We start from the raw sequence: 27,966 nt of genomic DNA on the forward strand, positions 1-27,966 counted from the left end.
CACCCTACCAAGTACATTAAGAGGTGGGGTAGACAAGGAGGGAGCCTGCCACACTGAGGGCCTGACACAAGCCTTTCAGGAATGACCTCCTAGGGACTAAAGAGCCTTCAAAAAGAAGTCATGGGAAGTTCATATTAGGGACACTGGAGACCAGTGGCCAGGGGCAGGACCTGTCCTGTATTGGTTGGAGTTTCCTGATTGCACAGGTCACTGATCTCAATGCCTCACTTTCCTCCAGAGTAAAGTAAGGCAGAGCAGAAGCCACTGCACAGTTGTTGTGGGCACTGAATATTGAACATGTTAAAGTTTGAGGAAACTGTGCCATTGTGCAGTTCATGAAAAGTAGTATTGTATTCTTCAGGTCAATCCTAAACGCTGAAGAAAATTTTCCAGATGTAGCAGCTTCCTGAGTCAGGTGAGGAAGAACCCTTTCATCCACCTGTGTCCGGAAACAGGCCAGGTTGCAAGCCACTGTCCACGGGCTCTGTGCATTGTAAGACAGGCCAAGAGCAGATGTGCATTGCCCACACCTTACCCTCCCTGCACTTTCAGTCCTAGTTCCTATCTGAAAACACTTGGAACCAGACTGATTCAGGAGCACAACTGCTGGCACCAGCCAAGACATCCCTGTCTCCATCAGCCATACCTGCCAGGGTCTTCATTCTAACACCTTCATTTCCACCCCAGGTCCCATTGTAGACCCCAAAGTCCACTTGGGCACAGAGCCTGCTTTCCAAAGTAGCCACCACTCAGAGCACTGAGTGATTGGGAAAAGTCTCTTTACTGTTGACTGGTTCCATTTCAAATGCAGCATCTCACATGTCACATGGACCCCCAGACAACCCACCTTCCTTCCATACTTCTCTTGTGGTTTTCCTTGTCAAAATGACTTTTTCACACTTTCTGCAATCTCACATTTCTATGCCTCAACTCCTGATGTTGATTCATACATTTTGTAGGAAAGGAAGACTAACTCTTTAACCCTTCGTCATTACATGTACCCTTCATCCACTGTCTCCTTTATACAATGATGACATGAAGGTTAGAGCAGCATGACCAGTTTGGGTACAACCACATCCTTCTGAGCTAAGCCACAAAGGAGAGAGAGAGAGAGAGAAAGATCTTCAAGATAATATACATATATATATGGACATTCAGGTCCAGGACTGCTTTTATTGTTTCATTGACTTGGCCAGGTTCTTGGGAATGGAAAGGGGTGTTTCTGGGACATGGTGTTCTACTGTCCTCCTGTATTTTTTCTTTTTAAGGTATGACACAGGCGGTTGCCACGTTGCCTCTTGCGGAACCTGTGAAATATAAATAGACAACCCACCAAGGCACCAGCACAGATCCAGCCCAAGAGCACTGTTCCCTGGCCTCACCCAGAGAAACAGGATGACTGGCAATCTGCTGTTCGCCTACATCATTGGCCTGCTGGTCTTCACTTCTGCATGCCACTCCACGGGCTGCAAGCATGGTGTCACACAGGGCAATTCAGAGTCAGGTACTATTGTGGACCATCTCGGGACTGCCTGTTGTGATCAGTGCTTAAGCAGGGCCTAGGAAGAGAGAATGCTTAGAAGAAGCCAGTTTTAAGGGGCATAAGGGACTGCTGGACACTGAACTCATGCACACAGGGGCTGGAGGGAAATGAGAGATGCTTCTCCAGTAACTGGGCTTTGGCCTGGATTTGAGAGAATGCACCGGGGAGGTCTGTGTTGGGCCTGTTGGGACCTTTCCTCTGGACTAGCTGGAGGATAGGAAGCTCTGTCCCATCTGCAATTCCAGGCCTTCCCCACCCAGCATCAACTGCTCTCAGCCACAGGTAGCTGTCCCCAAACAGAGAGGCCTACTGATCCAAGCTGGCCTGAGCAGGAGGACAACCCAAGCATCCTGCAAGGAAGCTCTGCTGGGTACCTAACCCAATTCTCTTCTACTGTGTGTCCAGCCAATTCCTTTTTATGCCAGCTGTGGCAGAGCTGAAGGAAGTCTGATCCCCAGCTCAGTTCTGCTGAGGTTTACAGGGGCTCCACGTGGGGCTGTGGGATATGTGAGAGTGGGCATGTGGGCAACCCCTACAGCCTCCCTATTGTGTGCCTGGCTCCTCTGATGGTCTCAGGCCCCACAGGTGCCTGTCCTCCCCAGGGTTCTGGGCCCTGGAACCCATTTGGGGGACCTAGCAGGTGAGTACTGGATCATGGACCTAAGTAAGGTTGGCTCGGTTGGTGTTGGGTTGCAAGGTCAAGGCCAGAGTGGGAGAAAAGGCTTGTGTGTGCTCTGCCTATGGTCAGGGGCCCTCTACCAGGGCCTAGGGAAGAGGTTTGAATAATGGGGTAATGGGAAGTGCAATAGGGGTCTGGTGGGCAGATGACAGAGGAGGGTACAACAGTGGTGGCTTCATTGTTGAAGAGGAAGGTGTCCCTCTGTCATAGCCCAGGGAGACCCGTTCCACAACTGAAGGTGAGGATGCTGGGGGCTGTTACTGAGAGCTGGTCTTCAATCACCTGAAAACAGAAGTTAAGTCCATTTTGCACCTACCCTTGAGTGCTCTCCAGATCCGCCTGGCCCAAGGACCTCAGTCTTATGGTATCAGCTGCACTCCTGAGTCGGAACCCCAGTCTGTGCCGCTCCCGGGTGCCCACACTTTCCCCACCGCCTCCCTGATGGCGCTCACCCGCATCCATCCCAGTAGACTCTCCGGTAGGACAGAAAGCGCCTCGGGCGACTCAGAGTCTCTGTTTTCCTTAGCACACGGGCATGAAAACCGAAGGCTTTCTGGGGCTTCTGCAGGAGAAGCAGCAGGAGCAGGAGCAGGAAACGACGACGAAGGGCTCTCAGGGTCGGCCGCAGCAGCAGACAGCGTGCCCGGACTGTCTCTCACAGAGGGACTCACAGAGGGACTCACAGAATCAGGAAATGCCGCGGAGAACGCTCTGGCGGCCATAGCCAACAACGCCGCCGCGGCTCTGGCGTCGCTAGCAGGACAAGATAAGGACGCCGCCCCCGCCACCGCCGAGCTGCTCCGGAACAATCGACAGGCAGGGGCAGGCCAGCTGCCTCTCGTGCGCCGGGCGATCGCTGCGCTGCGTCGACGGCACGAGCTGCCCGCCCCAGCCCTGGCGGCAGAGCCCGCGCACCTCCCCAGGCCCACGCTGCAACAGAGGTGCGCTACTGCGGAGGGTGGGCGGGGCGGGCGCCCACCGGGGGGCACAGAGGTGGAGGTCTGGGAGCTTTGTCCACCCCAGGACGCCCACACTCTTATGGACCTTCCCACAGATAAGTGCTCCATCGATTCCGCGTGCCACCAGGACTTTGATGAGGCTTGGCAGCTAGCGACAGGAGGAGCAATGCTCTGCAGCTAGAAGAGTCCACCTGCTGCAGCTACCTGGGGATGGAGCCAGCCCAGCTCAGAAGGCCCATAGGGGTCTGAGCTGCCTTCACCTGCCACCCCAGCTTCTTTGCCCTCCCCTTTGCAAGGAAATAAACCTTCGTAATCGCACACCAGCCTCAGTCTCTCGGGGAGGGAAAGATGATACCAGCTGGGGCACAGACCCCCAAATACTCCAGCTAGTTTATGCAAAAAAAAAAAAAAAAAGAACTGGAGGCAAATTTCTCAAAATGAAAGAAATTTATATCTAGATGGGCTCTATGGAAGGGGTGCTGTTCAATTCAGAGAACAGGAAAGGAGAGTCACTCCCTAGACTCCCTTTTCCCATAGTGCTTGCCAATCAGCAGCTGGGAATGTGGTCAGCAAGTGGCCTAAGGGCACAAAGCAACCTGATCCAGGGTCACACCCTTCCTGGTGACCACATCCAGTGGCTGGTTCATTTGGGCCTAAATGCAAAACACCTCTGTTCTGAAGGAGCATTTCAGCTCCAGAGCTCCCCGTGGGGTCAGATGAGGTCTGCAAGACAGTGGCCCCTCTGCCTGGGCCTCTCCCCATCCCTCCCCAGGCCCACTGCAGCAGACACCCTGTGTCTAAAGTCCCTCTCAGGCTGCTCCCTGGGGCACCCATATATGATAATGAGGAAGAAATAAGAGCTGTGTCTTGAGTGGTCTCTGAGCGGCCTGCCCCCTCCACCCTTGCTGATGAGTATGGGATAGCCCTGGGCTTTTCTGTCCTCATGTCACCCTCCTCAAGGACGTGGAGAGGCTGAGACAGTCAAGCAGTACCAGAGCCTTCTGTCCTGGAGTTGCTGACCCTGAGTCATTAGTGTGAGCTCCAGCCCTGAGGAGCCGGTCAGGCTGACCTGGGTTGCACATGCAGGTCATTGGCCTTCTTGGCCTAGAAGGCCAAGAGCTTGAGCCCAGCCATGGCCCCAGGGAAGCCTCCTAAACACCCTGTGACCACATTGACCTCATCCAAGCCAACATGTGCAAATAATTATCATAGTATAATGTCCCAGTGTGACTGACCTAATTCTTCTCCCCATCTGCTGATACGCCCCATTACAGATGCTCAGAAACACCAGTGTCCAAAGCAGACAGAAATCCTGTCCTCAGTCTGGGGGTGCAGCTCAGTGCTGCAGTGCTTGCCTGGCATGCAGGAGTCTCTGGGCTCATGCTCTAGGAAGTGGGCCTACATTAGGTGGGGAGGGCCTCCTGCCTTCATGGGGCTTATATTCAGGTAGAGGAGGGGAGGTGGGAACCGTGAACATGTTCCAGAGGGCTGTGCTACAGTGTGGACACTCAAGGTCAACAAGGCCCCTGTGATAAAGCCTTGATCCTCAGAAAGATGTTTTTAGGATGTGCTTCAAAATTGAAGAGGTGGTGCCTAGTGGGAGGACTTCGTTGGGACCACGTCCTTGAAGGGGTCAGTGGGACCCTGGCCTGTCCTTGCTCTCTCTGCTTCCCAGCTGCAAGGTGAACAGTTTTGCTTCACATTGTGACCCCTCAGTATACGCTGCCTTGCTGTGGACCCAGAAGCAACAAGGCCAACTGATGAAACCTCTGAAAGCATTGTCAAAATCAACTTGAATTCTCCATAAGCTAGTTATCTCAGGTATGCTGCTGTAGTGTGGAAACCCAGCAATGGGAAACAAAAGTAAACTATAGTAGATTTTGGTGCAAAGACACATTGTGTTATAGGAGGTGGGGTATGGCTCAGGTGCTGAGCATATGCAGAGTTCTGGGCTCAATCCCCAGCACAACCCCTCAAAAAGAAGAAAAAAAAAACTTTCGTAATTAGAGAATGAAGGAGGGGCCTGTTTGCACATTTCTAATGGTGGTCATTGTTGACTCTTCCTGACCATGACCTCAGAGCCCAGGGAAATGGTGAGTAGAGATGCCATGTTCATGGAGGCAGGAGCAGTGGGACTTTTTGCAGTGCTGGGGATCTCCATTCCAGGGGCCCCCAGTTGCTGGGCAAAGTTTTTGCCATTGAACTGAATCTTCAGAACTTTTCTTTTTCTTTGAGTCTGTGTCTTGCTAAGTTGCCAAGGCTGGCCTGGAAGTTGCAGTCCTCCTGCCTCAGCCATCCAGGAGCTGGATGACAGGTAGCACCAGGGCACCTGGCTCTTCAGCTAGTCTTGGTGTGGATCCACCTCAGTTCTGTACCTGTTCGACTTAGGACCAGCATGTTCTGCAAATGTTTCCATCCCATCCTCTGGGATCCTATAATTTTGGTCCCTGCTGTTCACTTCTTCACAGTTACAAATGATTCCCATGTCTTCATGGTGGAGAGTCCTCACATGAGACAAATGGAAAACGGGGGAAGAGAGAAAGCTGTGCTGCTGCTAGCGCAGAGTTCATCTAAAAATGCGGCCCTGTCCCTGGGACACTGGCAGGGCCACTAGATGGTGCACATGAGAGGAGAGAAAGACACAGGATGGGTGGGGAGAGGCAGATGGTCTGCTGAAATGAGTGAACTGATACCTGTTCTCAGATAACCTGGTTTAAGGATAGGGGAGTCCTTTAAAGAAAGTTAAGATCCTTGGGGTTTAATCTGGAGATCTGCAACGTTTAGTTAGGAGAACATCCTAGAAAACCTAAAACTTTTATAGCAACATTATATGATTCCCTTAAGATGTCAGTAAGCTAGGAAGAGGGTTTGCACATCCAACTAGTAACCATAGAAATAAGTGTGACTTGCTCTAGGTCACACAGCAACTCCTGATGAGTCTAGAGTGATGGCCAGGGCTTCCCTCCTTCCCTTCCTTCTTGCCATTATGCACTGAAAACCCCCCATGTGACAGACCCTCTAGCAGGAGAGGCCACAGTATGGAACATGGGAGATGGAGACACGTCTTCCTTAGGGCTGTCATTAGAAAAGGACACACACACACACACACACATTGAACTGCAAATTGCAGTAGGTGCCATGTGATCTATTAACAGAGACTCGAGTTAGATAATCATAGTGGTGGGAGTGAGGGATACTCTATAAGAGAGTCAGGACGTGCTCTTCCTTCTTTCTTTCTTTCTTTCTTTCTTTCTTTCTTTCTTTCTTTCTTTCTTTCTAGTGGAAAGCTCTCAGGCTGCATTTCCCCCTTATCACCCTCCTGAAGAAGGGGATAGAAGAATAATCATCGATGGCAAAAAGACAGTTGTAGTAAAGCAACACCAAGAGCTGCTTTCACCCTCGGTAGGAAACTCTGGGCTCTTCTTCGTGGTTTCCAGAACACTTCAAGATCAGAGAAACTTCTCCAGGAACGAATTCTAGAAATGATCCCTGCAGGCATAATCTTAGAACTGGTTCCTCTCCCTAGGGCCCATATAAGCCAGTTAAGAGGATCCTGGGCAGAGACGAGGGGAACAGAGCCTTCTGGGACAAGGAAATGGTAGGATCTAAAGCAGGACTGGCAAGAAGCAGATAGAGTTGTGATGCATGTGAGAGGTAGGACTGACAAGGGTGAGGGAAGAGAAGGAGCAGGGTGAGTAGGGTGAGGGTCAGGTGTGGGAGGAGCAGCTGGTGGGATGGTGGTTGATGGCAGAGTTGGGGAAGCTTGGGAGATGCAGGGGGCAGCAGAGAATCCAGAATCCAGTTGACTAGGTTAAGTCTCAGAGGCCCATTGGACACGCACAGGGAGGTATCATTGGGTACTATAAGTCTGACAGTTGGGAGAGAGGCCCAGGATGGAGATAAGAATTTGGGAATCATTAGCTATAGAAAGTGTATAAAATCACCTCAAATAAGAGAAGGGAAGGGATGAAGAAATAAATTCTGGGTTGTTCTAACATTTAGAAGGAGGAAGCAGAAAATGACATTGGGAAGAAGTACCCAGTGTTAGGGAAGAAAAATCAAGTAAGGATAGTTTCACTGGAGCCAAACAAAATGTGCTTTAGAAATGGATCAGAGTAACTGTGTTGAATGCTGCATAGGGAATATAGACAGTGAGGACCTAGTCTTATCTACCAAATCTGGCAGCAAGTGCATGACCTTGCTAAGAAAAGTTTCAGTGGGTTGGAGTGGGCAGAAACCTCAATGGATGGAGTTGAAGAATATGTTGATTTGGGATTAGCATGGCAGATGGCCACAGATGAAAAACAAAGGCAATCACTAACTCGTGGGAATACAAAAAGCTGTTCTGAGATAGAAGAGTCATCCTTCATTGTTGTATGAAGGAGACAGTGAATGGAGGGTACACTGATAAAGAGGGGTAAAAGAGCTAAGCCTTCCCTTTTTAAAAGATGTATGAATCAACATCAGGATTTGAGGCATAGCAAATGTAAGGTTGCAGAGAGTCTGGAAAAGTCTTTTGGGAAGGGTAATTATAAGAGAAGTGTGGCAGGAATGTGGATTGTCTCATGGTCCATGTGACATGTGAGATGCTGTATTTGAAATGGGTCCAGTCAACACAGTGAAGATACTTTTTCCATCCACTGAAGGCTCTGTCACAGTACTTGACTAGGGTCCCAGAGCTGGTAACTGTTAGGGTAAATGGTTGTCAGTTCTCATGGACTGTCTCTGCACCTTTGAGCTTTACTGGTTCTGGAGATCTTGCTCTTTAGAATAGCTCCTCAACCCTGAGAACTGTAATAGGGGACATGTCACAACTGTTCCCTAAGGTTCCGAGTCTCAGGGCCTGAGTCCCTGAACTCATAGTGGCATGGGTGTGGTGATAGCATCCTCAACTTTCCCCTGAAGTTGGCCACAACCCTGCCCCCATGGGGACAATTCCCTGTGCTTCTGTCACTTACTCTGACTCCACGACAGTGGATACCTTGCCCATGAGGCTGCAGAAAAGGATTTCTTTTCCGAGTTTTTGAACTGGCCTTTCCTGGTCTCTTGTCCTGCTCAGGGCTAAATGGATGGGACCCCACAACCCTTGCTGTACCCTGCATCACCACTCTGGGCTGGAGCCTGACCGTATTCCTAACACAGCAGCCCTTACAACCTCCACCCCTGTCCTAGGGGCTGTGTCAGATGGTCCTTTGACTCTCAGTAGTCTCAGCACAGCCAGAATGCTCAGAGATGGTCTCCAGGTGACACACAATCTGTCCCTCTCCCTGAATCCTGGGTCACAATTACAGAAGTTTCTGCTACACTGTGGTCAATAACACTCTGGTGACTTGAGCCCTTCCTTTACCATGTTTGGCACAGACAGATCCATATATGTACCCAGATGCCTAAAACACTGCAAATGGCTTGGAACATGGTGGCTGTGGAAAAAGGGGTTGGTAGCATCCCAGCCAGTTGTACTGGGGCAGTGGATACTTTTCTGAGAGGAACACACCTGAGATGGACTGTGATGCATTGGAAACTGCTTTCCAACTGCTTTCAGGAAAGGTCGCTTGGGATAGGTAGTGCTCACAGCACCTCTCTTTCATAGTGCATTGCCCAGTGTGGTGGCCTGGAAGAGCACAGTGCTGGATTCCACACCAATTACAACCAGCATGGGGGGTTTACCCGTTAGGTCAGAAGCAGTGACGTCATTAGCTTACTTTGCCCAGTTATATGGCCAGCATCCCAAGCAGCTTAGCAAATGTCTGAGAAAGCAGTTTCTGCAGATACCATGAATTTGCTATAGTTTCTAAGGTGTGCATACTGGGAGATATAAGAAGAGGGACAGTGTTCTTCAACATAATGCATAGATGGATATTCAGCTTTGGGACTGCTCTCAGTGTTGCACTGCCTTGGCTACGTTCTTGGGAATGGAAAGGGGAATTTCAGGGACAGGGGGTTTTACCATCCTTCTTTTATTTTTTAAGAAGGACCCAGGTAGACACCAATCTCCTCCGAGGGAACACCTGTGCACATAGACAGGCATCCTACCAAGGCAGCAGCACACAGAAAGTCCAGCAGAGCTGTGACCAGGGCCCCACCAAGAATAAGCCTACCTGCTTCCTTGGCCTTCCCCATGCTACAACCAGAACTGCCCAAAGGGTGGCCAAAGGGCAATGCTTGAGATTGAAGAGGAGTCAGGTACTTTTATGGCCCATTGGGGCTGCCAGACTTGGGCTGTGCCTAAGGACTGGAGGGATTAGGGAAGAGGGAGTCCTTGGGAGAAGTCAGTAAGGGGAGAGAGATCTGAGTGAAGACGCCATGGCTGGGTGGAAGGGTCACCAGGCTGGGTCAGAGTATACCAAGTTGCTGGGCAAAGTGAGAGGGTCAGAAGAAGCTCTTAGACATTGACCCTGTCCAAATGGGGGATATAGAAAAATGAGGGGCGCTTCTCCAGTAACTGGGCTTGAGGATGGATCAGGGAGAATGGGTGGGGTGCTTCTCATCTAGACTAGCTGGATAATAGGAGGCTGGGTCCCAACTGTAATTCCAGGCATTCCCCACCCAGCACATACTTCTGCCAGACACAGGTGGCTGACCCCACACCCAGAGGGCCATTGTGACCTTTCCTGAGAAGACCACCAAAGGATCCTGTAAGGAAGTTCTGCTGGGTACCTAGTCCAATTCTCTTGTGCTGCACGTTGAGGCTATCCTTTTTATTCCAGCTATGGAAGAGCTGAAGGAAATTGATCACCATGCTCAGTTGTATCCAGGTCTTAGGTGGCTCCATGGGAAGCTGTAGAATATCTGAGACTGAGAGTGGGCTACCCCACAGCCTCCCTACTCTGTGTCGGGCTCCTTTGAAGGTCTGAGGTACCAGGTGTACTTTTCCTCCCAAAGAACTCAGGACACTATTGACACCTGGGGAGCTATAGTTGGGTGAGCAGTGAATCGTGAACCCAAGGGAGGCCCACCAGCTGGGCAGTGGGTTGCAAGGCCAGACATGGGAGGAAGGGCCTGTGTGTGCTGTGCATGGCTCAGAGCCTCTTTGGCAGGGCATAGGTATTAGGTTGGAGTCATGGGGCAGGAGGACATTCTGGAATAGGTATGGGGTAGGCACACGACAAAGGGTAAACCCCAGAGATGGCCTCAGAGTTGAAGGAGAAGGTCTCTGCGTGCTGCACCCCAGGGAGACCCATCTGACAGCTGAAGGTGAAGATGATAAGGGCTGTTCCTGAGAGGTAGTGTTCAATCACTGAAAACCAGAGTTACTTAATTCATTCCTCTCCCACCCTTGACCACTCTTCACATTCCCCTTACCCAAGGTTCTACAACCCCATGGGTATCATTGGTGCTGCCGAGCCCTGAACGCCAGTATGTGTCCCTCCCACCCACCCGACCTAGGGTGGTGGAGCACCACTTATCCACCACCTATGGATCACCTGTACCCATCCTCACAGTGCATCCCCTACAGTCCAGAGAACATGGGGCACTGTATGGAGCCCTACATCTATGCCATGACCAGATGGGTGACATGGTGTGCTCGTGGAGACACTGTGCTGCTTGGAAAACTTTGTGACTTCACCCTGTCAGTGGGTTCTGAAGCCTTGTAGGAGCAAGGATCTGTGTGGCACCTCCAGCCTGTGCCACAAGGAAGGTGTGCACTTGGGACAGACAGGTCCCCACTGATAACAAAGAAGATGAGGTCCCAGAGCTATGCACACCCCCAGGGCATACGTGTTCTTTCCATCCAGGTGAGTGCTGGAGCAACCTGCCCACCACTATGCCCGTCACCACGGGGCGAGTCAAGCCGGTTTTACAGAGATCTAAACGTTTGTAAATGCACCCCAGTGTCGGTCTAGGTCTCTGGGAATGGGCATGGGAGAAGAAACTGGATATCCCAGCCCCCGCTGTCGCCACCTCCTGTTCTTGCCCTGGAAGTCCTGGGCATATCCACCCTAGAACCGGACACATCTTGTCCTGGAAAAGATCTTGGGTACAACAGAGAGGGAAAATCCCATAGGAGAAAGGAAGGAGGATGGAGAGTTCAAGGCCAGCCTAGGCCATTTGGCAAGACAGTGTGTTAAAAAAAAAAAAAAAATCCTGTCGAGTCTTCACAAAGGACTGTTTTGTTTCTATATTTTTATATAAATAGTTTTTCATCTTATCAGCCTCCCCTGTTGTTTTTGTGTGTGTGGTTGCTTTTTGTGTGTTTTATCCTGTTTTGTTTTTGCAATGTCAGGGATGGAACCCAGGACTTCTTACTGGCGAGGCCTGTGCTGTACCACTGAGCGCCTTGTTTGTGTTTTCTGTCCTTTGTTATTTTCTGTTTCTCCTTCATGTATGTTTGGGCTTTTTTTGTTCCGATCTCTCACAGTTCTCAAGTTCAATATTTAGCTCATTAAGAAACAGGCAGAAGTTGGAGGTGGAGCTCAGTGGGACTTTTGGTGGAGTGCTCCAGCTCTTATAATATTCCTATATTGGGGATCCCAAAGGACCCCCAATATATGGAGATTAGTTCAGGACCTTCATATAATCCTTGAAGCAATGGTCCCTTGCATCCAGTTGTTCTACTCTCCTTACCCAGATTCCCCAGGGAACTACTTATTATACTGTCCTAGATTTTTAGGAAGTCTTTTTCTGCATTCCTTTACATCCAAAAAGCCAACCTCTATTTGCCTTTGAGGATCCTATTCTAAGGCAGGACACGTTACCTGAACAGTCCTTCCCCAGAGATTTAGAGATAGTCCCCATCTGTTTGAATGAGCACTGACACAAGACCTTATGGACTGGTCACACCCTAAAACAGTGTTCCTTCAGTATGTAGATGGCCTTCTTTTATGTGGCCCTTCAGAAAAAAACTGATTTCTGAGGACACTGGCTCTCTTTTCCGTTTCCTGATCACTAGGGGGTATAAGGTCTCCAGAGAGAAGGCTCAGCTGTGCTATCCCAGGTTACTTACTTGGACATGGTATTGAAAGGTGAAACTCGGAAGCTTGGCCCAGAAAGAATTCAACCCATACTCCATCCCCTTCCTCAGACGGTAAAGTGACTCAGGGGCTTTCTGGGAACAGCCCAATTGTCCCATTCCCGGCGACAAAAACACTCAGAGTCACTACTGGGGAACTGGGCTGCACAAAATAACCACACAAGAGAAAGAGGTACCTTTTTCTTTGGGGTCAGGTGACGGCTCCTCTGACCTTAAGGGTTGGGGGAGAGAGAGAGAGAGAGAGAGAGAGAGAGAGAGAGAGAGAGAGAGAGAGAGAGAGTGCTGGCCCCTTTTATTGAGGAGAAGCCATTCAAAAGAGGCAAGGGGTCAGGTTTCAGGGGGCTGAGTCTAGTTTCATGATGTTCACTGTCAGCAGGTTAACTGACATCTAGGAAGGCCACACCCAAGGGCAGAGTAAAGAAGGGGACACACAAAGGTCATTTCCATGGAACATTCTATCCCAAACAGGGCAAGGGGGTAATATCACAAATGAACTGGTGAGCGTAGCTCGCATGGGGCTGCAGGAAGGCACACCTACTCATGAAGACACATTTTGCGACATTTTGCGACTTCTGGGATCAGGGCAGCCATCTAGGGCCACGTTGATGTGGACAGATCACGGGAAGTGACTGACAGAACCTCAACCAATCAGGTAAGGAAAATACTGGTCGCACAGCGCAACGGCCTCCCACACTCCATATTGTGGAATTTTGATCCCTGAATATGCTGAGAAGGCAAGACCCCTCTATGAATGCCTTAAGGAAGCACAGGCAATTATTAATTGGACTCCAGAGGTGAGGAAAGCCTTCAATATGTTAAAAAGAGCTGTTACCCAGGCCCCTGCTCTGGGCTTGCCCACTCAGTTGGGGAATGGATTGGCACTATGCAATCATGAGGGGCCGCTCTCCAGCCAGGGAGATACCTAAGTAAAGAATCATACAAGGTGGCCAAGGGGTGGCCTGGATGTCTTAGCACTGTGCCTGCAATGGGACTATTGGTCCCTGAGGAACATAAACCTACTCTGGGAAGCCCCGCTAACTCTACTTACCTCCTATGGCACAGGAGGAATCCTAAATGCTAAAGGTGTTCTCTGGGTAACAGACAACCATATACTCAAATATCAGGCTCTTTTGTTGGAAGGACCTGAAATTACCTTAAAGACTTGTCATAACCTCAATCCAACCTTTCTTACTTGAGATAGAGGAAAAACCTCTCCACTCCTGTGAGGAAGTTTTAATGTAAACTTATACTGCCAGACCAGATTTATCTGAGCATCCTACAGATAATCCTGATCTCACTCTGTACACCAATGGGAGTTTATCGGTGATTGATGGGACTTGGAGATCTGGATATGCTGTTGTGACAGATTTTGAGGTTCTTGAATCAGAGCTACTCCCTACTAATACCAGTGCTCAGTGGCAGAATTAGTTGCGCTCACTAATTAAGTGAAGACTGCTTAACTGCTGTAAAGCATGCCAAGAAGTTTCTTTGTCTCCTAGAGGCAATCTTTCTGCCTGAGCTCTCAGGTAGCAGTTATCCACATTTCTGGACATCAGAAGGGAGAGGACACAATAGCTGAAGGAAATAGGGCTGCGGATGTAGCAGCCAAGGCAGCTGATTTACAGGGTTCCACAGTTGCCCCACTCCTATAGGAAAATTCTTTTCTGTCCCCTGAATGTCCCCACTACTCGATGGAAGAGACTCAGCAAGCTATTAATCAGGGATACCAACTAGATTATAGAGGGGGGTGTGTTTCTCCTGAGGGCATCCAATCACTTCCCCAAGCATCCCAGTGGAAAGTTTTAAAGTCTATCCATCACCTCTACCATTTGGAAAGAGATAATACTCTCACCCTAATACAGAAAATGTCTTCAGGAAAACACTTGAAGGACATCATCCAACAGATTATCCAAAGCTGTAAAATCTACCTCATGGTTTTTTTCCTTTGCTTGTGCCTCTGTCAGCCCTGTTGCTAATTCTTTGGGGTCCTTGCATTATCAATTTGCTTATTTGCTTTGTTTCCTCTTGGGTAGAGACAATAAAACTTCAGATGGTGTTACAAATGAGCCCCCTCCAGACTTCTACCGTGGACCCATTGATGGACCCACTGATGTCTATCATCAGTGTTGGCCTCTGGACCTGCCTGCTGCTTCCCACTTACCCTAGACCTTCCTCGGCAGGATATCCTGGTTACTCCATTGATGCCCCTTGTAGACCTGAAATAGCTACAGTGGTCATCGCCCCAACTCCCAACAGTAGTCAGGGTATCCTCTGAGAGGGAAATTGAGGGAGATGTAAAAGGACTTAGGCAGCCACGGTAAGATGGTTAGTGAGGAAGTTGGGGGCAGGGTCAGAACAAAGGAGCGTGGAGAGGTCTTCTGATGAGGTCAACTTCCTGGTTGACAAAAGTACTCATGGATACAAGCAGAGGACCCAATTATAGAGACACTTCCATACTTGTGCTCCTAAGCAGAGGACCCAATAGAAAAACTGAAACAGATGTGTGGATGGAGGGGGGACCAATCAATAACAGTGAGGAGAGCATAGACAGGGGAGAAGATAAGGAAAGGAGAAAATTCCAGAGACCATAAAAAGAAAACGCTAAAATTCCCCCACTGGATTCCCAGGTATGCATCCCCTTCTCTTTGAAATCTATATCTTGCTTTTGCAAAAAACATACTACTTGCTTGCTATCTCTGTGTCCTGTTCTTCAATTCTTTGCTGAACAGAGACGATGAACCCTCCCCTAGACAGTAAAACACCCCTCCTGCCTCAGCATAACCAGTAGCTGGGGTTACAAGTGCACCACCACGCCCAGCAGTTTAGTTAATCTTATAAACTAAACACTGTTTCACCAGCTTCCAGTCCAGGAAACAGGATGTGAGCAGCAATCCAGAAGTCTCTCAGCATCCCTTTGTGTCATTGTGCCATCCTAGAAATCCAGCACCATACGTTAGTTTTGACTATTTTTATAATTGATATATACAATCTTCAATCCCCATCACCAAAAAAATAATTGGTAAATTAATTTCAAACCTTGTATCCTCACAGAATAAATTTTTGAGTCTCTACCTTGTGATTGAGCCTCACCCATTATTGGTGGGCCATTGAGGCTCATTCTTGATGGTCTCCACTTAGTCAGATATGGGAGAAAACTACAGAAATGAGATATTTAATTGTTATTTACTTGTACTTTATTTATTTATATGATTATTTATTTTCACAGTGTTAGGAACAGAACCCAGAGCTTCCCTCACATGAGGCAAGCTCTCTATCAGTGAGGTACATTCACCCGCACTTTGGAGTAGGCTATGAGCAGGGCCTTCTGAGGTGTGGCCAGCCTCATGGGCAGGTGAATGAGGCGTGTTCTGGGAGAGAGGGATGGGCTTTTATCTGATCCCACAAAGGATCCTTGACCTGGGAATAGGTGGGCAGTATACATGGAAGGGTCTCGTCAGTTTGCTCTCCCCTCTGTGCTTGGTGGTCATTTCTGTGGCTGTGGGTGCTGAGGACTGCAGGTCCTCTGGGTGGTGCTCATCTCTGACAAGTTCTGATTCTACACAGGCAGGAGTCAGGCCACTGGGTTGAGACCCAGCTATAGGGAGAGCAGGGGAGTGTCTTGTGGGTGCCCCAGTCCAGCCTCCCCAACTCAGCACAGCAGTAGCCTCCTTGGGGTGTGACAGTCCAGCTCTTTGAAACATGGTGGTGGTCCTTCAGCTGTCCCCCCAGAGCTGTCCACTTGGCCAGCTCTACCCCTTCAATCTGCAAGCAGGAGTACGTAGGCAGCCTCTCTCCAGGAGTCAGGGAGTCATTGGATGCCCACTGTCCCTTCCCCTTCCCCTGTTCCCCTCTCAGACACTGTGTGCAGATGACAAGATGCTGTCCTTTTGGACTTCCTCAGGTGTGCCCTGCTCCAGGTCCCAGACCCTGCTGGAAGTGGGATGCTGGGTTCTTTTCACTGCTCTGGAGCTGGCCCTATTGGGGTATTTGAGACCCTCATGACCTCAGTTGGACCAGCACAGCTGAAATGCAGTCCCAGTAGGGAGCAGTCACTCATTCCCTGATCCCTCCCCTCATTTCTGACAGACGAGAGAAGAATAGGAGAGGAAAGATCTACTTTATTTCATTTCATTTTATTTATTTTTGCAGTAGAGGGGATTGAACACAGGGCTGCTCTACCACTGAGCTACATCCTCAGCCCCAATCATTTTTCACTTTAAGACAGGGGCTCCACGGCATCGAACTTGGGATCTTCCTGCCTAGACACCAGTCACTAGGTATACAGGCGAGTGCCACCGCGGTGGTTTTGTTTGATTCTCATTACTTTGGGGGTGCCTTTGGGAAGGGAGGGGTGCGGTGGGATATGTTCGAAGTACCACCCGAAGTCATCATTCAGAAAAGTTGGTCTCGGGGTCGCAAGCGGGGTCGGTGCGGCAGCCATCTGCAATGAGAGTTGTTGTCAGTGGCGGTTTTCCCTCGCATCCCACCCAGCCCGGGTCCCCGCGCTGGCCTCCCAGGGCTCACCTGAGCTGCAGCAGAAGCCCGCGGCCGCGCACCGGCCCCCGCTCCCGCAGGGCTTCTGGCCCGACTGGCAGGGCGACGGCAGGTAGTTCTCCTCCTGGCAGCGCAGCGCCTCGGCTGTGCCCACGAAGCAGCCCAGCTCGTCCCCGCAGCAGATGCTGGGCCCGAAGCAGCGCCCTTTGCCACCGGGGCCGCAGGGGAGGCACTGCGGGGAACCGAGAGGTTGAGTGGGAGGGAGATCGCGGGGAAGGTGGGGACCCCCTGGAGGCTCCACCCCTCGGGGTACTCGGGATTGGGTTGCCGGGACTGAAGCTAGGATCTGGCTCCGCAATGCTGGCCAGATCCAGGGGGCTAGAGGTCCTGGGGCCCGACTGAGCTCTAAGGGCAGCAGTGGAAACCTGCCAAACTCCTTGGGTTCCCATGTGAGGAAGGGACGGGATCCAGGGGACAGAGCGGCACGGTGGTGGTCCCTGTGGGCCCTAGGGTCGGGTGGCTCACTTTGCGCACGTCCAGCTCCAGCGTGGCCCTCTTGCCGCCCAGCGGGCAGTTCTGGATGTAGCAGGCAGAGGTCAGAGCCAGGAGGCCCAGCAGGCAGCAGGCGAGGCTGTGGCTGGCCATGGTGTTGGCTACTAGGTCCCCGGGATCCGCAGCTGCTGGAGGTCTCTCAAGCCTGGCCTTTTTATGCCTGGGCGCTGGACTTGCCTAGTAGTGTCTAAGAAGGCAGTCGCATTACTAGTCACAGCAGGTCACTCGGGTCAGACCATGTCAGCCAGGTCGGTCCCTCATTACCACAACAGAGTCAGAGTCAGTGTCTTGGCTAATGGACTGATATATGGATGGTGAGTGCTCTAGAGAAGGGAGCAGGCTGGGTCACCTGGGGCATGAGTGTAGGAAAGGGAGAACTGAGTGATGGGCTTGGGGGAGGGGAGTCCAACCAAGGGATATTTTTCCAGATTTCCGAAACCTAAAGGAGGCTGTAAGGGTTGTGTTGGTGGATCCTGGGGCCTCTCCAGGCAGGAATAGCCTCTGGCTAGAATCCCCATCCATACACCCTGGTCCATACACATTCAGTCCTTGACCCCTAGTAAAGGTCTCCTCTTCCTAAGCCTAAATAACCAGAAAACCTCCCCACCCCAACACACAGCCACAGCCACTTCCCTGCCCCCAGCACTTGCATGGACGAGATCCCAGCTTTCTCCCACCTCTAACTGCAAGTCAACCTTTCCTCCAGCTAGGAGCTGGGCTACAGTCCACCTGTACTGGAATTGGTAATATCTGTGGCTATGTCACCAACACAGGTGACAGGCAACCTCCCATCATGTACAGTTACTGCAAAAGTCTCTAAGGATTGTTTAGAATCATGGTCACCTGGAGATTAGGGCATTCTTCTGTCTGCCCCTAGAGTTTGTAATCGAATGGTTTATTAAAGAATCAGATTTAGGACAAAATCAAAATGTGTTGTGTCATATTGACACCTGAATATAAATGTAATTGGTTTCTTTTGTAACCCATCATCTTTTGTGTGTATGTGTGTGTGTGAGTGTGTGTGTGTGTGTGTTGATGATCAAACGCATCTTTTGTTTTATATATTTAAAAACTTCTGGGGGCTGTCCAGGTGCAGTGGCACACGCCTGTAATCTCAGCAGCTCGGGAGGTTGAGGCAGGAGAATAGCGAGTTCAAAGCCAGCCTCAGCAATAGTGAGGCCCTAAGCAACTCAGTGAGATTGTGTCTCTAAATCAAATGGAATATGGTTGAGTGCCCCTGACTTTAATTCCCAGTTACCCCCCAAAAAAATTTTTTTGGAGGCTGATATGGTGGCACGCACCCATAATTCCAGTGACTTGGGAGGCAGAGGCAAGAGGACCACAAGTTTGAGGCCAGCCTCAGCAAATTAGTGAGGCCCTAAGCAACTTAGTGAGACCCTTGTGTCAAAATAAAAAATAAAAAGGGCTGGGGAGGTCATTCAATGTACATCATCCCTGGGTTCAAAATCCCCAGGACCAGAAAACAAAGAAACAAACTTTTGGGGAACTGAGAGATAGCTGAATTCTAGAAAACTTGTGCAACATGTGAGAAGCCCTGGTTTCGATTGCTAGCACCGTGGGGGAGTCATTTCCTCCTTTATAAGTTTCATTTTAGTGGAGCAGGAGAGGTGTGAAATATCCTAGTGAACAACTGCTTATAGTTGTTCCATCTAGCTGTTTCCCAAAAGGTCACGTGTTAAAGGCTTGGTCCTCAGGATGCTGTTCTTAGGATGTGGTTCGATCTTTATGAGATGGGACCTAGTAGGAGCACTTTTGGTGGTTGGGTGCATGTCCTTGAAATGGCTAGTGGGACCTGGCTCCTCATGGCTCTCTCTTGCTTCTCGACCATGAGGTGAGTGGTTTTGCTCCACCACATGCTCCTGGTGCCATATGCTGCTTCCCTATAGACCTGTAAGCAACAGGCCCAAGGGACCGTGGACTGGAACCTCTGAGAGCATAAGCCAAAATAAGCCATTTCTCTTTATAAGTTAATTATCCCTGGTATTTTGGAGTGGTGACGAAAACCTAGCAACACAGTTAGGAAACAAAGATCAGCCTTATTTTTCTAGCAATAAGCACATTGCATCCGAGGAACTGGAGTGTGGCTCAGGGGTAGTGTGCTTGCCTAACATGCACCAAACCCTGGGCTTGATGCCTGCACCCACCCCCTGGTAATATTTTTTTTTCTTTTTTTTTTTTAGAAACAGGATTCGCTATATTGCCCAGGCTCGTCTCAGTTCTCTGGGATCAAGAAAGAGATCCTTCTTTCTCAGCCTCCTGCATAGCCAGGATTTCAGGCATGTGCCACTGCATGATTTTAGCAAATTTAAACAGAAATGCAACTCTCCTCATGATCCGGTTTTAGGATACTTCCACCCCCATAGAAACTTCCCTCATGCATCAATCTTGTTCCCATTCCCAGGCCCAGGAAACCACTGATGTACATTTACCATTTCTAGAAATTCTCCACCAATGGGACCATAAAATACATTATTGTTTATGACTTGTTTTGTTTTTTAAGAGGTGGGGATGTGATTCAATGATAGAGCACTTGCTTAGCATGTGTGAGGCCCTGAGTTAAAACCCCAGCACTGCAGTATTTAAAAAAAAAAAAAGTGAGAAAGATCACCTCCATCTATGGGGAAGTGCTGCTGCCTGGTGGTCCCTGAGCACAGACCCTCCCTCTCCAGATGCTGGAGGGAGTTAAGGCTGAGTGGATTGTGAGATGATGCACCAAAGCCTTGGTCTTTGGTCACATGTGTTCAGCCTGTTTAAGATGGATGCTGAAACTTCCTCCTCTATTTCTACACCCCACTGGCAGTGCTGCCACCAGAAATCTCAGAGCTGTGAAGAGTGACGCAGCGCTGGCTCTGGGGTTCCAACTTCACTGAGGCTATGGATACTGTTCACGTATATGTCTATGTACATCAAGTCCTCCCAGTTGCACACCCTGAATATAGATAATTTTTATTTGTCAATTATACCTCAGTAGTGTTCCAGAAAATAAACAGAAAAAAAAATGTTTCTCGTTAATTCTTTTTCTCTGTTATCACCCCATTCATGTTGTTGTTGCTGGGAGAGAGACCCCATGTTGGCTGCTGGTACAGAACACAATCCCTTCCCCAGATGTCTCTGGGCCAAGAGCCATACCTGGGCTTCAACAGGCTGTCCTGCTGTTCTCCAGGGCCAGCTGCCTTTGGTGGATGGGTGCTTGGTTAGACCAGAGAATCCATTGCCCTCCTCTTTTCCTATAAGTTCCTGGATCAAAAGCAATGTGTCAGCCTGAGGCTGTAGCCCAGGGTGGAGTGCTTGCCCAGCTGTGCAAGTTCCTGGGTTCAATACCTAGCCTGGAGGCGGGGAAAAAGCATCTTTGAATGTTGGTGCTGGAAGTAGCTTGCTGGTCCCCAGGGAATAGTGCCCAACTGTGGTATCTGCTATTGGTGGAAAGTACCAGGTTGGCTTTGATGAGAAGTGTGGTGGAGCCTATGGACAGCCTTGCCACTGTTGAACCCTCGACGCAAAGAAAAGACCACTGACTCCAATTTAAACCAAATTAAAGCAAGCTTATATTGTGTACACAAGAGGGCTGACCAGTGACCACCTCACTCAGAAGCCGGCCAGAGAACAGCCCTAGTCTAAGGGCAGAGGGGGGTTTTACAAAACAAGGTACAAAGGCAGCTTGTTTTGGGAACTTACAGCTAACAGGGTTCTGGCAAGCGTAATACAAAGGCAGATGGTAGGTGAATGATCTACATGACTTCATATTTCAAGTAGGGAGTAAATTCAGATTCTAACATCAGAATTTATGAGGCACCACTGAGTTTTCAGGGAGGCTTGTTATCTGGTCCAGGAGAGCCAGGCACGGGTGAGTTCAGAGCATGGGCAGGAATTCCAAACAAGCTTAAACATCAGAGTATGATTAGGCCAAATACAAATCTTAGCATTTTATAGTAAAACAGAAATGAACTTTTCATGACCTTGTGACAAGATGGCTACCAATCTTAAAATGGAATTAGGCTGAGTTCATCAGCCACCATGGCCACTTTTTGTAAGGATTCCAGTTGGACAGTGTTATCAATAAGATATAAAATTTCATGTTATTTTTTACACTGGCGAACAATTTAAATATGTTTCTAAGTTAATGAGAGCCTAATCTATGTAAAGGTTGACAATTGTAAAACACAAAAACGTTTTGCTACTTTTCCACAAAAGGTTAAAAGCTCCCAGCCTTTCTTTAATTCATGTTTTAAATGTAATATCATGTGTTAGCTAATATTCATGTGAACTCAACAATACATGTAAACTTTACAAAATGATATTTATGAAACAAAGATCAGCTTCAGAACTAGAACACTTCCCCTAAGATTTGTGAGGAGCTCCACCTTACCTGAGATAAGGCTCGCCTCCCACCTTACTACTTGTCAGAATGACTCCAAAGTAGGCCCCTGAGCCTATCCCACAGCACCACAACTCCAACTCCAAACCCCTACCCCACAAAATCTCAGCACCCAAACATCTCGGGGCCTCTCTCCACCCTATAGAGACGGCCTTTATTGGTCAGCTTTGACAAATAAGCCTTTGTGTGGATCTCTGCCTGGTCTCTGTCCTTCATTTCTCGCTTGCCCGTCTCTTGCTTTCTCACTTTCCTTTCAGACAGGGACAGAGAACCCCTGACAGGCAGTCATCTTGTTTACTTGATTAGTGATAGCCACTTTTGCAGTGAGTCTTTCTGCTTAGCTTCCAAGAGGGACATAAATATTCTCCAACTTTAGGTCCATTCTAATGATACCACCCGTTATCTGTGAGTTCTGCTTTCTCAAATATTGAAGTTTGAACATTAGAGAAGCACCGAGGCAAGCATATAAAGCAGGTTTTATTTACAAAATGTAACACAGAATTCTCCTGGGAGACAGAAGGGGGCCATAGCTGGTATCCCAGTATCCCAAGAAGTGAAAGCATCCTACCCCTTTTATACATTTTAGACTTTCTTTGTTCTCCTACTCTCTTCCCCCTTATCTGTCTCCTTCCTGCATAAATGACTAGGCCCAGGAGATGGTGGTGGGATGGCTTGGGGAGAAGCAGGTGGGCTGGAAGGGCCAAGGTGGAGTGATCAGGGCAGGAAGGGAGCAGCAACCCAGGGGGCCTTAATTAGTAGCTCCCTGCCTGTTCAGGGGGTGCTTCATTACCAACCTTCTGGGAGGGGCACTATAGGCAGGTAATCTTGATAATCAAAGTGCTCTGGAGGCATTAACATTCTAATCTCCCAGGGATGGTTTCCAACTTCCCGGACCCAAACCGGCCTCCATTTTCTCCATCTGACCCGATTACCTATCTACACTGACTGCCTGTCTTTAATTCTTCTTCACTAAGAGATCCATCCAAGCACTCTTCCACAAACCTCCATGTCATCATCCGCCAATCAAATTCATACTAGGTTCCAAATCCTTTATCATCCAGCCAAATCAGTAGCTACTTGTCTGTCCCCAAGGCTTCTCTAGTTCCAAAGTGGTTGTCATATTATTTGGAGAAGTAGATTCCCTTTCCTTGTCTTTCAGAAACACCCTGAACAAGACAGCAACGCCATAACTATCTGCAATCTGCATATGAGCTATCTGAAAACTGGGTTCCATTTTTTTCTCTTTGGTCAACTGTGCCCCTGAGGTTTTAAACCTTAGTTAGGGAAGAGGACCCCTGCCTATAAGGCTCATCCACCCCTGCTTTCAGGAGCAGAGTGGTCCCACCTAACATTGTGGCCCATTGTTAGAAGACAATTCTCCATAGTTTTCTCCATGGATTTCTCACATTTCTGCATAATTCATGCCTTCTTGAAAGTGGAGATGCCAAGCAAATGGTCTTGGGAATTAGAAGCGGTGTGGCTTCTGGAGGTGTTTAGAGACATATCTTTTTGGAGACACCCTAGAATAGTAAAGATAAAGCTGCCTCCCCTCCCCTATTTTTCTCTTCCCCTTTAGGAGATTTGCTTAAATTCCAGAAAATGGATAACCTCTATTTCCAGTGGTGGAATATGTATCAAGAATGTGAGAGGCCCTGGGTTCACTTTCCAGCACTGAAAAAAATTAAAAATTAATTTTCCATATAAGGCAGCAATTCCATCTCTGAGTATATATCCAAAACAATCAGAAGCAGGGTCCTGAAGAATCATTTGTGCCTCCATATTCATAGCATTATTCCCAATAGCCAAAAGGTGGAAGCAACCTAAGTTTACAGTAGTGGATGAACAGAGAAGCATAATGTACTCTGTACATATGATGGAATTCAGCCTGAACTAGGAAGGAAATTCTGCCACAACGTGGAGGAACATTGAGGACATCATCCTAAGTGAAATAAGCCAGTCACAAAAGGTCATGATTCCACTTACATGAAGTACATAGAATAGTCAAATTTATAGCAACAGATGTAGAATTCTGACTTCTAGTGACTCTGGGGAGGAGAAATGGAAATTCAAATGTTGGGATCAAAAGTTATTTGATTTCTTGGGTAGATAGTGGCATTCTGGTTATGTTGGAGGGTCCTTGCTCTGAAAAGATATAAGTTGAAGTATCATGATGTCTGCCATTTACTTTCAAACGAGAAAAAGACTGTAGATGCAGAGAGCAGCAGATTAAAGTCAGTGAGGTTTCAGAGAAGACAGAAAGAGAATAACAACTAGCTAATTTCCTTTGTGTTTTTTTTTTTTTTTTTGGGGGGGTGCTTATACTGGGGATTGAACCCAGGGGTGCTTTACCACTGAGTTATATCCTCAGTACTTTTTTTTTTTCAATTCATCCTGCTATATTTTCTTTAATTAAGTACAAAGACCTCTACTCTGTAGGCATATCACCTAGGGACCATTTATTTCACCCACTGCTCTGTTTGGCAGCCAGTCTCTTATCTCTCTCTTCAGCAATGGTGAGTCAGATTCCTTTTCCTCCGGAAGAGAAATCCATAGTTTGTTGCCTCTGCCAATAACAAAAATGTTGGAGAGCTGAGTGGCAAAGCTGTTGCCATTGGCATCTTTCACATGAAACATGTCAAAAGAGCCAGGATGTCTCTCTCTGTTGGTAATCTCACCAATTCTTCCCAAGTTAGCGCCTCCGGTCACCATACACAGGTTACCAGTGTCAAACTTGATGATATCAGTAAACTTGCCAGTCTCCAAATCAATCTGAATGGTATCATTCACCTTGATTAGGGGATCAGGGTATCGAATGGTTTGAGCATCATGAGTCACCAGATGAGGGATTCCTTTTGTGCCCACAAATATCTTTCTCACTTTGCACAACTTGTACTTGGCCTTCTCAGGTGTAATGCGATGAACAGCAAAACGACCCTTGGTGTCTTGTCTTAGATCAGACAGAAATTCTCTCCAGTCTTATCAATGCTGATGACATCCATAAAACTGGCGGGGTAGGTTATATCGGTTCAGACTTTGCCATCAATCTTGATGAAGCGCTGCATGCAAATCTTTTTTACTTCCTTTCCTGTCAGGGCATACTTAAGTCTGTTCCTTAGAAAAATGATGAGAGGAAGACATTCTCTCAGCTTGTGGGGACCAGTGGATGGACAAGGAGCAAACACACCAGTCAAGTTTTCCAGCATCCAATGCTTTGGAGCTGCTACCCGCTTCAGATGCTTCTTGGGACCACAAGCCATGGCTGCTGTAGGCACAGAAAGAGGCCCACCTTCTTCCCCCCAGAACTTTTTAATTATTTTATTTTGAGACAGGGTCTTGCTAAGTTGCTTAGGGCCTCACTAAATTGCTGAGGCTGACCTCTAACTTGCAATCCTCCTGCCTCAACTTCCTGAGCCACTGGAATTACAGATATGAACCACAGTACCGGGCTCCAGCTAGGTTTCTAACGCCCTTCCTTCATTATTTCGTTTGTTTAAAAAATAGGGGCTGGGGATGTGGCTCAAGCGGTAGCGCGCTCGCCTGGCATGCGTGCGGCCCAGGTTCGATCCTCAGCACCACATACAAACAAAGATGTTGTGTCCGCAGAAAACTAAATATTAAAAAACTTTCTCTCTTAAAAAAAATAATAAAGTACTTAATAACACTGGTAGTGAATTACAGGTGAGAAAGCTGAGGCACAAAGATGTGAAATTATCTCCAACTATAAAGAAAATTGTATAAACAATTGGAGATTACATTGCATTGTTTTTCACAGAATTTGGCAGCTGGAGAACAGGAAGGGCAAAATCTACTAGAAATGATTCAGGCTTGCAATACCTAGATTTTTATTTATATCAACATTCATGTATAGTGCTGTGCTGACCCAGATGGTCACTAGAAAAGTGTGGGGGCTGAATGAAGTGTTGCTATGTAAATGTCACAATATGTCTACCTTGGACTCAGAAAACTTAATAGTACCAAAGGGGTTATTGTTTTTGTTTTCCAGTACAAGAGGTGTGATGGACTCAGATGGGATTGTGTTATGTATCTTCTATCCTTCTTTTTCATCCTCATCTGTGAAAAGTCCCAAAACTAAGTGTTGAAAGAACTTTAGATGTTCTCTAGTTGGTTACATGGCTCTTGGGACCTCAACTAATAATTTGATTGATAGTCAACTGGGAGAAGCAAATGAGTTTAGAAACATAAGGAATCACCTGTAGCCACTGCGCTCATGAAAGAAGTATATGGACCTTCTTCCTTCTGTAAAGACAGTCCAATTTCCCCACCTTTTGAGCATAATTCGCTGGGATTTTCCTTCAGTAATGTACATAGTTCTCCCAATGATTTGCTGGCTTCACAGATACTTTCTTTTTTATATAATATTCTTTTTAGTCATAGATGGACCTAATACCTTTGTTTTATTTGTTTATTTTTATGTGGTGCCAGGGATCGAACCCAGTGCCTCACGCATGCTAGGCAAGCGCTCTACCAGAGCCACAACCCCGGTCCCTACACTGGTACTTTCTCAGGCCAATCCATTCACATTTTATTTGAAGTAAAGGTCTTTATATAATAATAATAAACATAATAAACTCAAATTTACCAGCTTCACCTTCAGAATTTTAAGAACCCTGTCACTATTTTGATGAGACTGTCCTCTGCTGGAAATAAGGGGAACTGCAGGCAGAACTTGGCCTCTCAGGAATTCATTCCCAATTGAGTACATTTGGCAGATAATTCTTCTCCTTCCATGATATGAGATTGAGACCACTCTCCAAAAAAAAAAAAAAAAAAAAAAGAGGGGAGTGGCTAGGGGTGTAGCTCAGTGGTATAGTGTGTGAGACCCTGGGTTCAATCCCCAAAACAAACAAAACAAGTGCATCTAACGTGTATTGAACATTTGCATCCTTGTCACCAACTTTAGAGCTTAGCTTTACATAATTTCTCATTTAATTGCCACAACAGTATTATAGGTATATACCAGTATTATCCTTACCTTACTCTTGAGAAAACTGAGGCAAAGAGCAACTAAGAAATGTTCCCAAAGACACGCCAGTGATAAGTGGACAAGCTGGGATTCAAGCCCAAGGAGATGCATCAATCTTGTAATTACAAAGCTATGTAGCCCTTTCTGGTGCTTTCTCTATTTTTAATTTATTCTGTATGGATTTCCATGTAGAAGAGGTGAGTGGGGCATCATGCAAACACTCTTCCATTTCTCTTGGAGAATTTCCTCCTTTCTTGTCTTCCCTCCTTCTCTCTTCCCTTCGTTCCTTCTTCCTTTTCTCCTCTTTCTTCTGCTTCTCTTCTTCCTCTCTTTTTTTTTTTTTTTTGGCAAAGTCTTGTCAAAGCATATTGGTCTCAAATTTGATTTCACTGTGTTTTAAAAATGTCTGGGGTTATAGCAAAGCTCTGGGTTTGATTTCCAGCACTGAATAAAAAAAAATTCCCTATAAAATAATTCCACTTTCCCACTGTTAATTCTACAAATTGTGAGAAACAATTCTTCTAAAAAATTGGTCTGATGCTGGTACTTTTTCTGTAGTTCTCAGCTCCCAGGGAAACTGCAAGCCTGAAACCACATTTCCCAGATTTCTTTACTAGCTGGCTTCTCTTTAGGAGGAACAATAATCTAGGAGACATTGGAAAAATATATTTTTTTTTATAAATGACACATAATGATTTTACATGTTCATGGGGTACAATGTGTATGTGAAACTATTATATCCATCATTTTAAGCATTTATCATTTCCTTGTCGTGAGAACATGCCAAATCCTCCTTCTTTAAAACAGAGCATTATTGTTACCTTACTGTGCAAAAGTACCAGCATTTATTTATTTCTGCCATCTAACTGTAACATTGTACTGGTAGACCAACATTTCCTCTTAAAAGATTTATTTTTATTTATTTTTTTTAGGGGCAGAGGAAGGCAAATCCATTTTCCCATGTCTGGGGCACCTCTGGCAGTTACAACAGATGAGGGCCTGAGTTCTGCAAGTGACTATTGTCCAACAACAGCAGCAACGAGTAGCAGCAGTAGCACCCACAGGCTATGGCTCTGGCAGTAAAGGCAGCTGTGCCGTAGCCATGATTGACATTTAGGCCTCAAATTTCAAATTTCCCAAACACAAAATTCTACTCCTAGACCATTTCTCTTCCTTAGTAGCCAGCAATTAAAAAAAAAAAAAAAAAAGGAAGAAAGAAAAAAAAGTGTGAAATACAACATAACTTTCCTAGAAGCTTTAACCATGTGTGCATTATTTTATCCCCAATAAGGGGAAATGCCCAAACACATGGGGAAGATGACTGGGTATCGGTGATCCACAGGCCACTGTGCAGTACTGGTGAGGGTTTATGTTGCTCTGAAGCACTG

The 27,966-nt window shown here is 47.6% G+C and overlaps 1 protein-coding gene, 1 long non-coding RNA gene, 1 other non-coding gene and 1 pseudogene across 3 annotated transcripts; all 4 read right to left on the minus strand.

Annotated features, from left to right (window-relative positions):
- Nucleotides 1-1,135: 1,135 nt before the first annotated feature.
- LOC124085813 (uncharacterized) lies at nt 1,136-2,796 on the minus strand. Its single transcript, XR_009225795.1, has 2 exons — nt 2,675-2,796; nt 1,136-2,504 (listed from the first exon to the last, which is right to left on the minus strand). It is a non-coding gene; the product is annotated as an uncharacterized LOC124085813 (long non-coding RNA).
- A 3,670-nt stretch (nt 2,797-6,466) lies between these two features.
- Nucleotides 6,467-6,686, minus strand: LOC124085973 (small nucleolar RNA U3). Its single transcript, XR_006849651.1, has one exon. It is a non-coding gene; the product is annotated as a small nucleolar RNA U3 (small nucleolar RNA).
- A 9,588-nt stretch (nt 6,687-16,274) lies between these two features.
- Nucleotides 16,275-18,424, minus strand: LOC124085722 (oxytocin-neurophysin 1). Its single transcript, XM_046433656.2, has 3 exons — nt 17,172-18,424; nt 16,677-16,878; nt 16,275-16,593 (listed from the first exon to the last, which is right to left on the minus strand). Exons 1-3 carry the CDS (start codon nt 17,289-17,291, stop codon nt 16,541-16,543), a joined length of 375 nt encoding a protein of 124 aa, XP_046289612.1. The 5' UTR covers nt 17,292-18,424; the 3' UTR covers nt 16,275-16,540.
- Nucleotides 18,425-20,740: 2,316 nt separating this feature from the next.
- LOC131423780 (small ribosomal subunit protein eS4, X isoform-like) lies at nt 20,741-24,886 on the minus strand (annotated as a pseudogene).
- Between the last annotated feature and the right edge of the window lie 3,080 nt (nt 24,887-27,966).

This window comes from Marmota monax, unplaced genomic scaffold (assembly GCF_021218885.2).
Source record: "Marmota monax isolate L192 unplaced genomic scaffold, Marmota_monax_Labrador192_F-V1.1 WCK01_AAM20220418_F8-fsc00014, whole genome shotgun sequence".
Classification (NCBI taxonomy): domain Eukaryota; kingdom Metazoa; phylum Chordata; class Mammalia; order Rodentia; family Sciuridae; genus Marmota; species Marmota monax.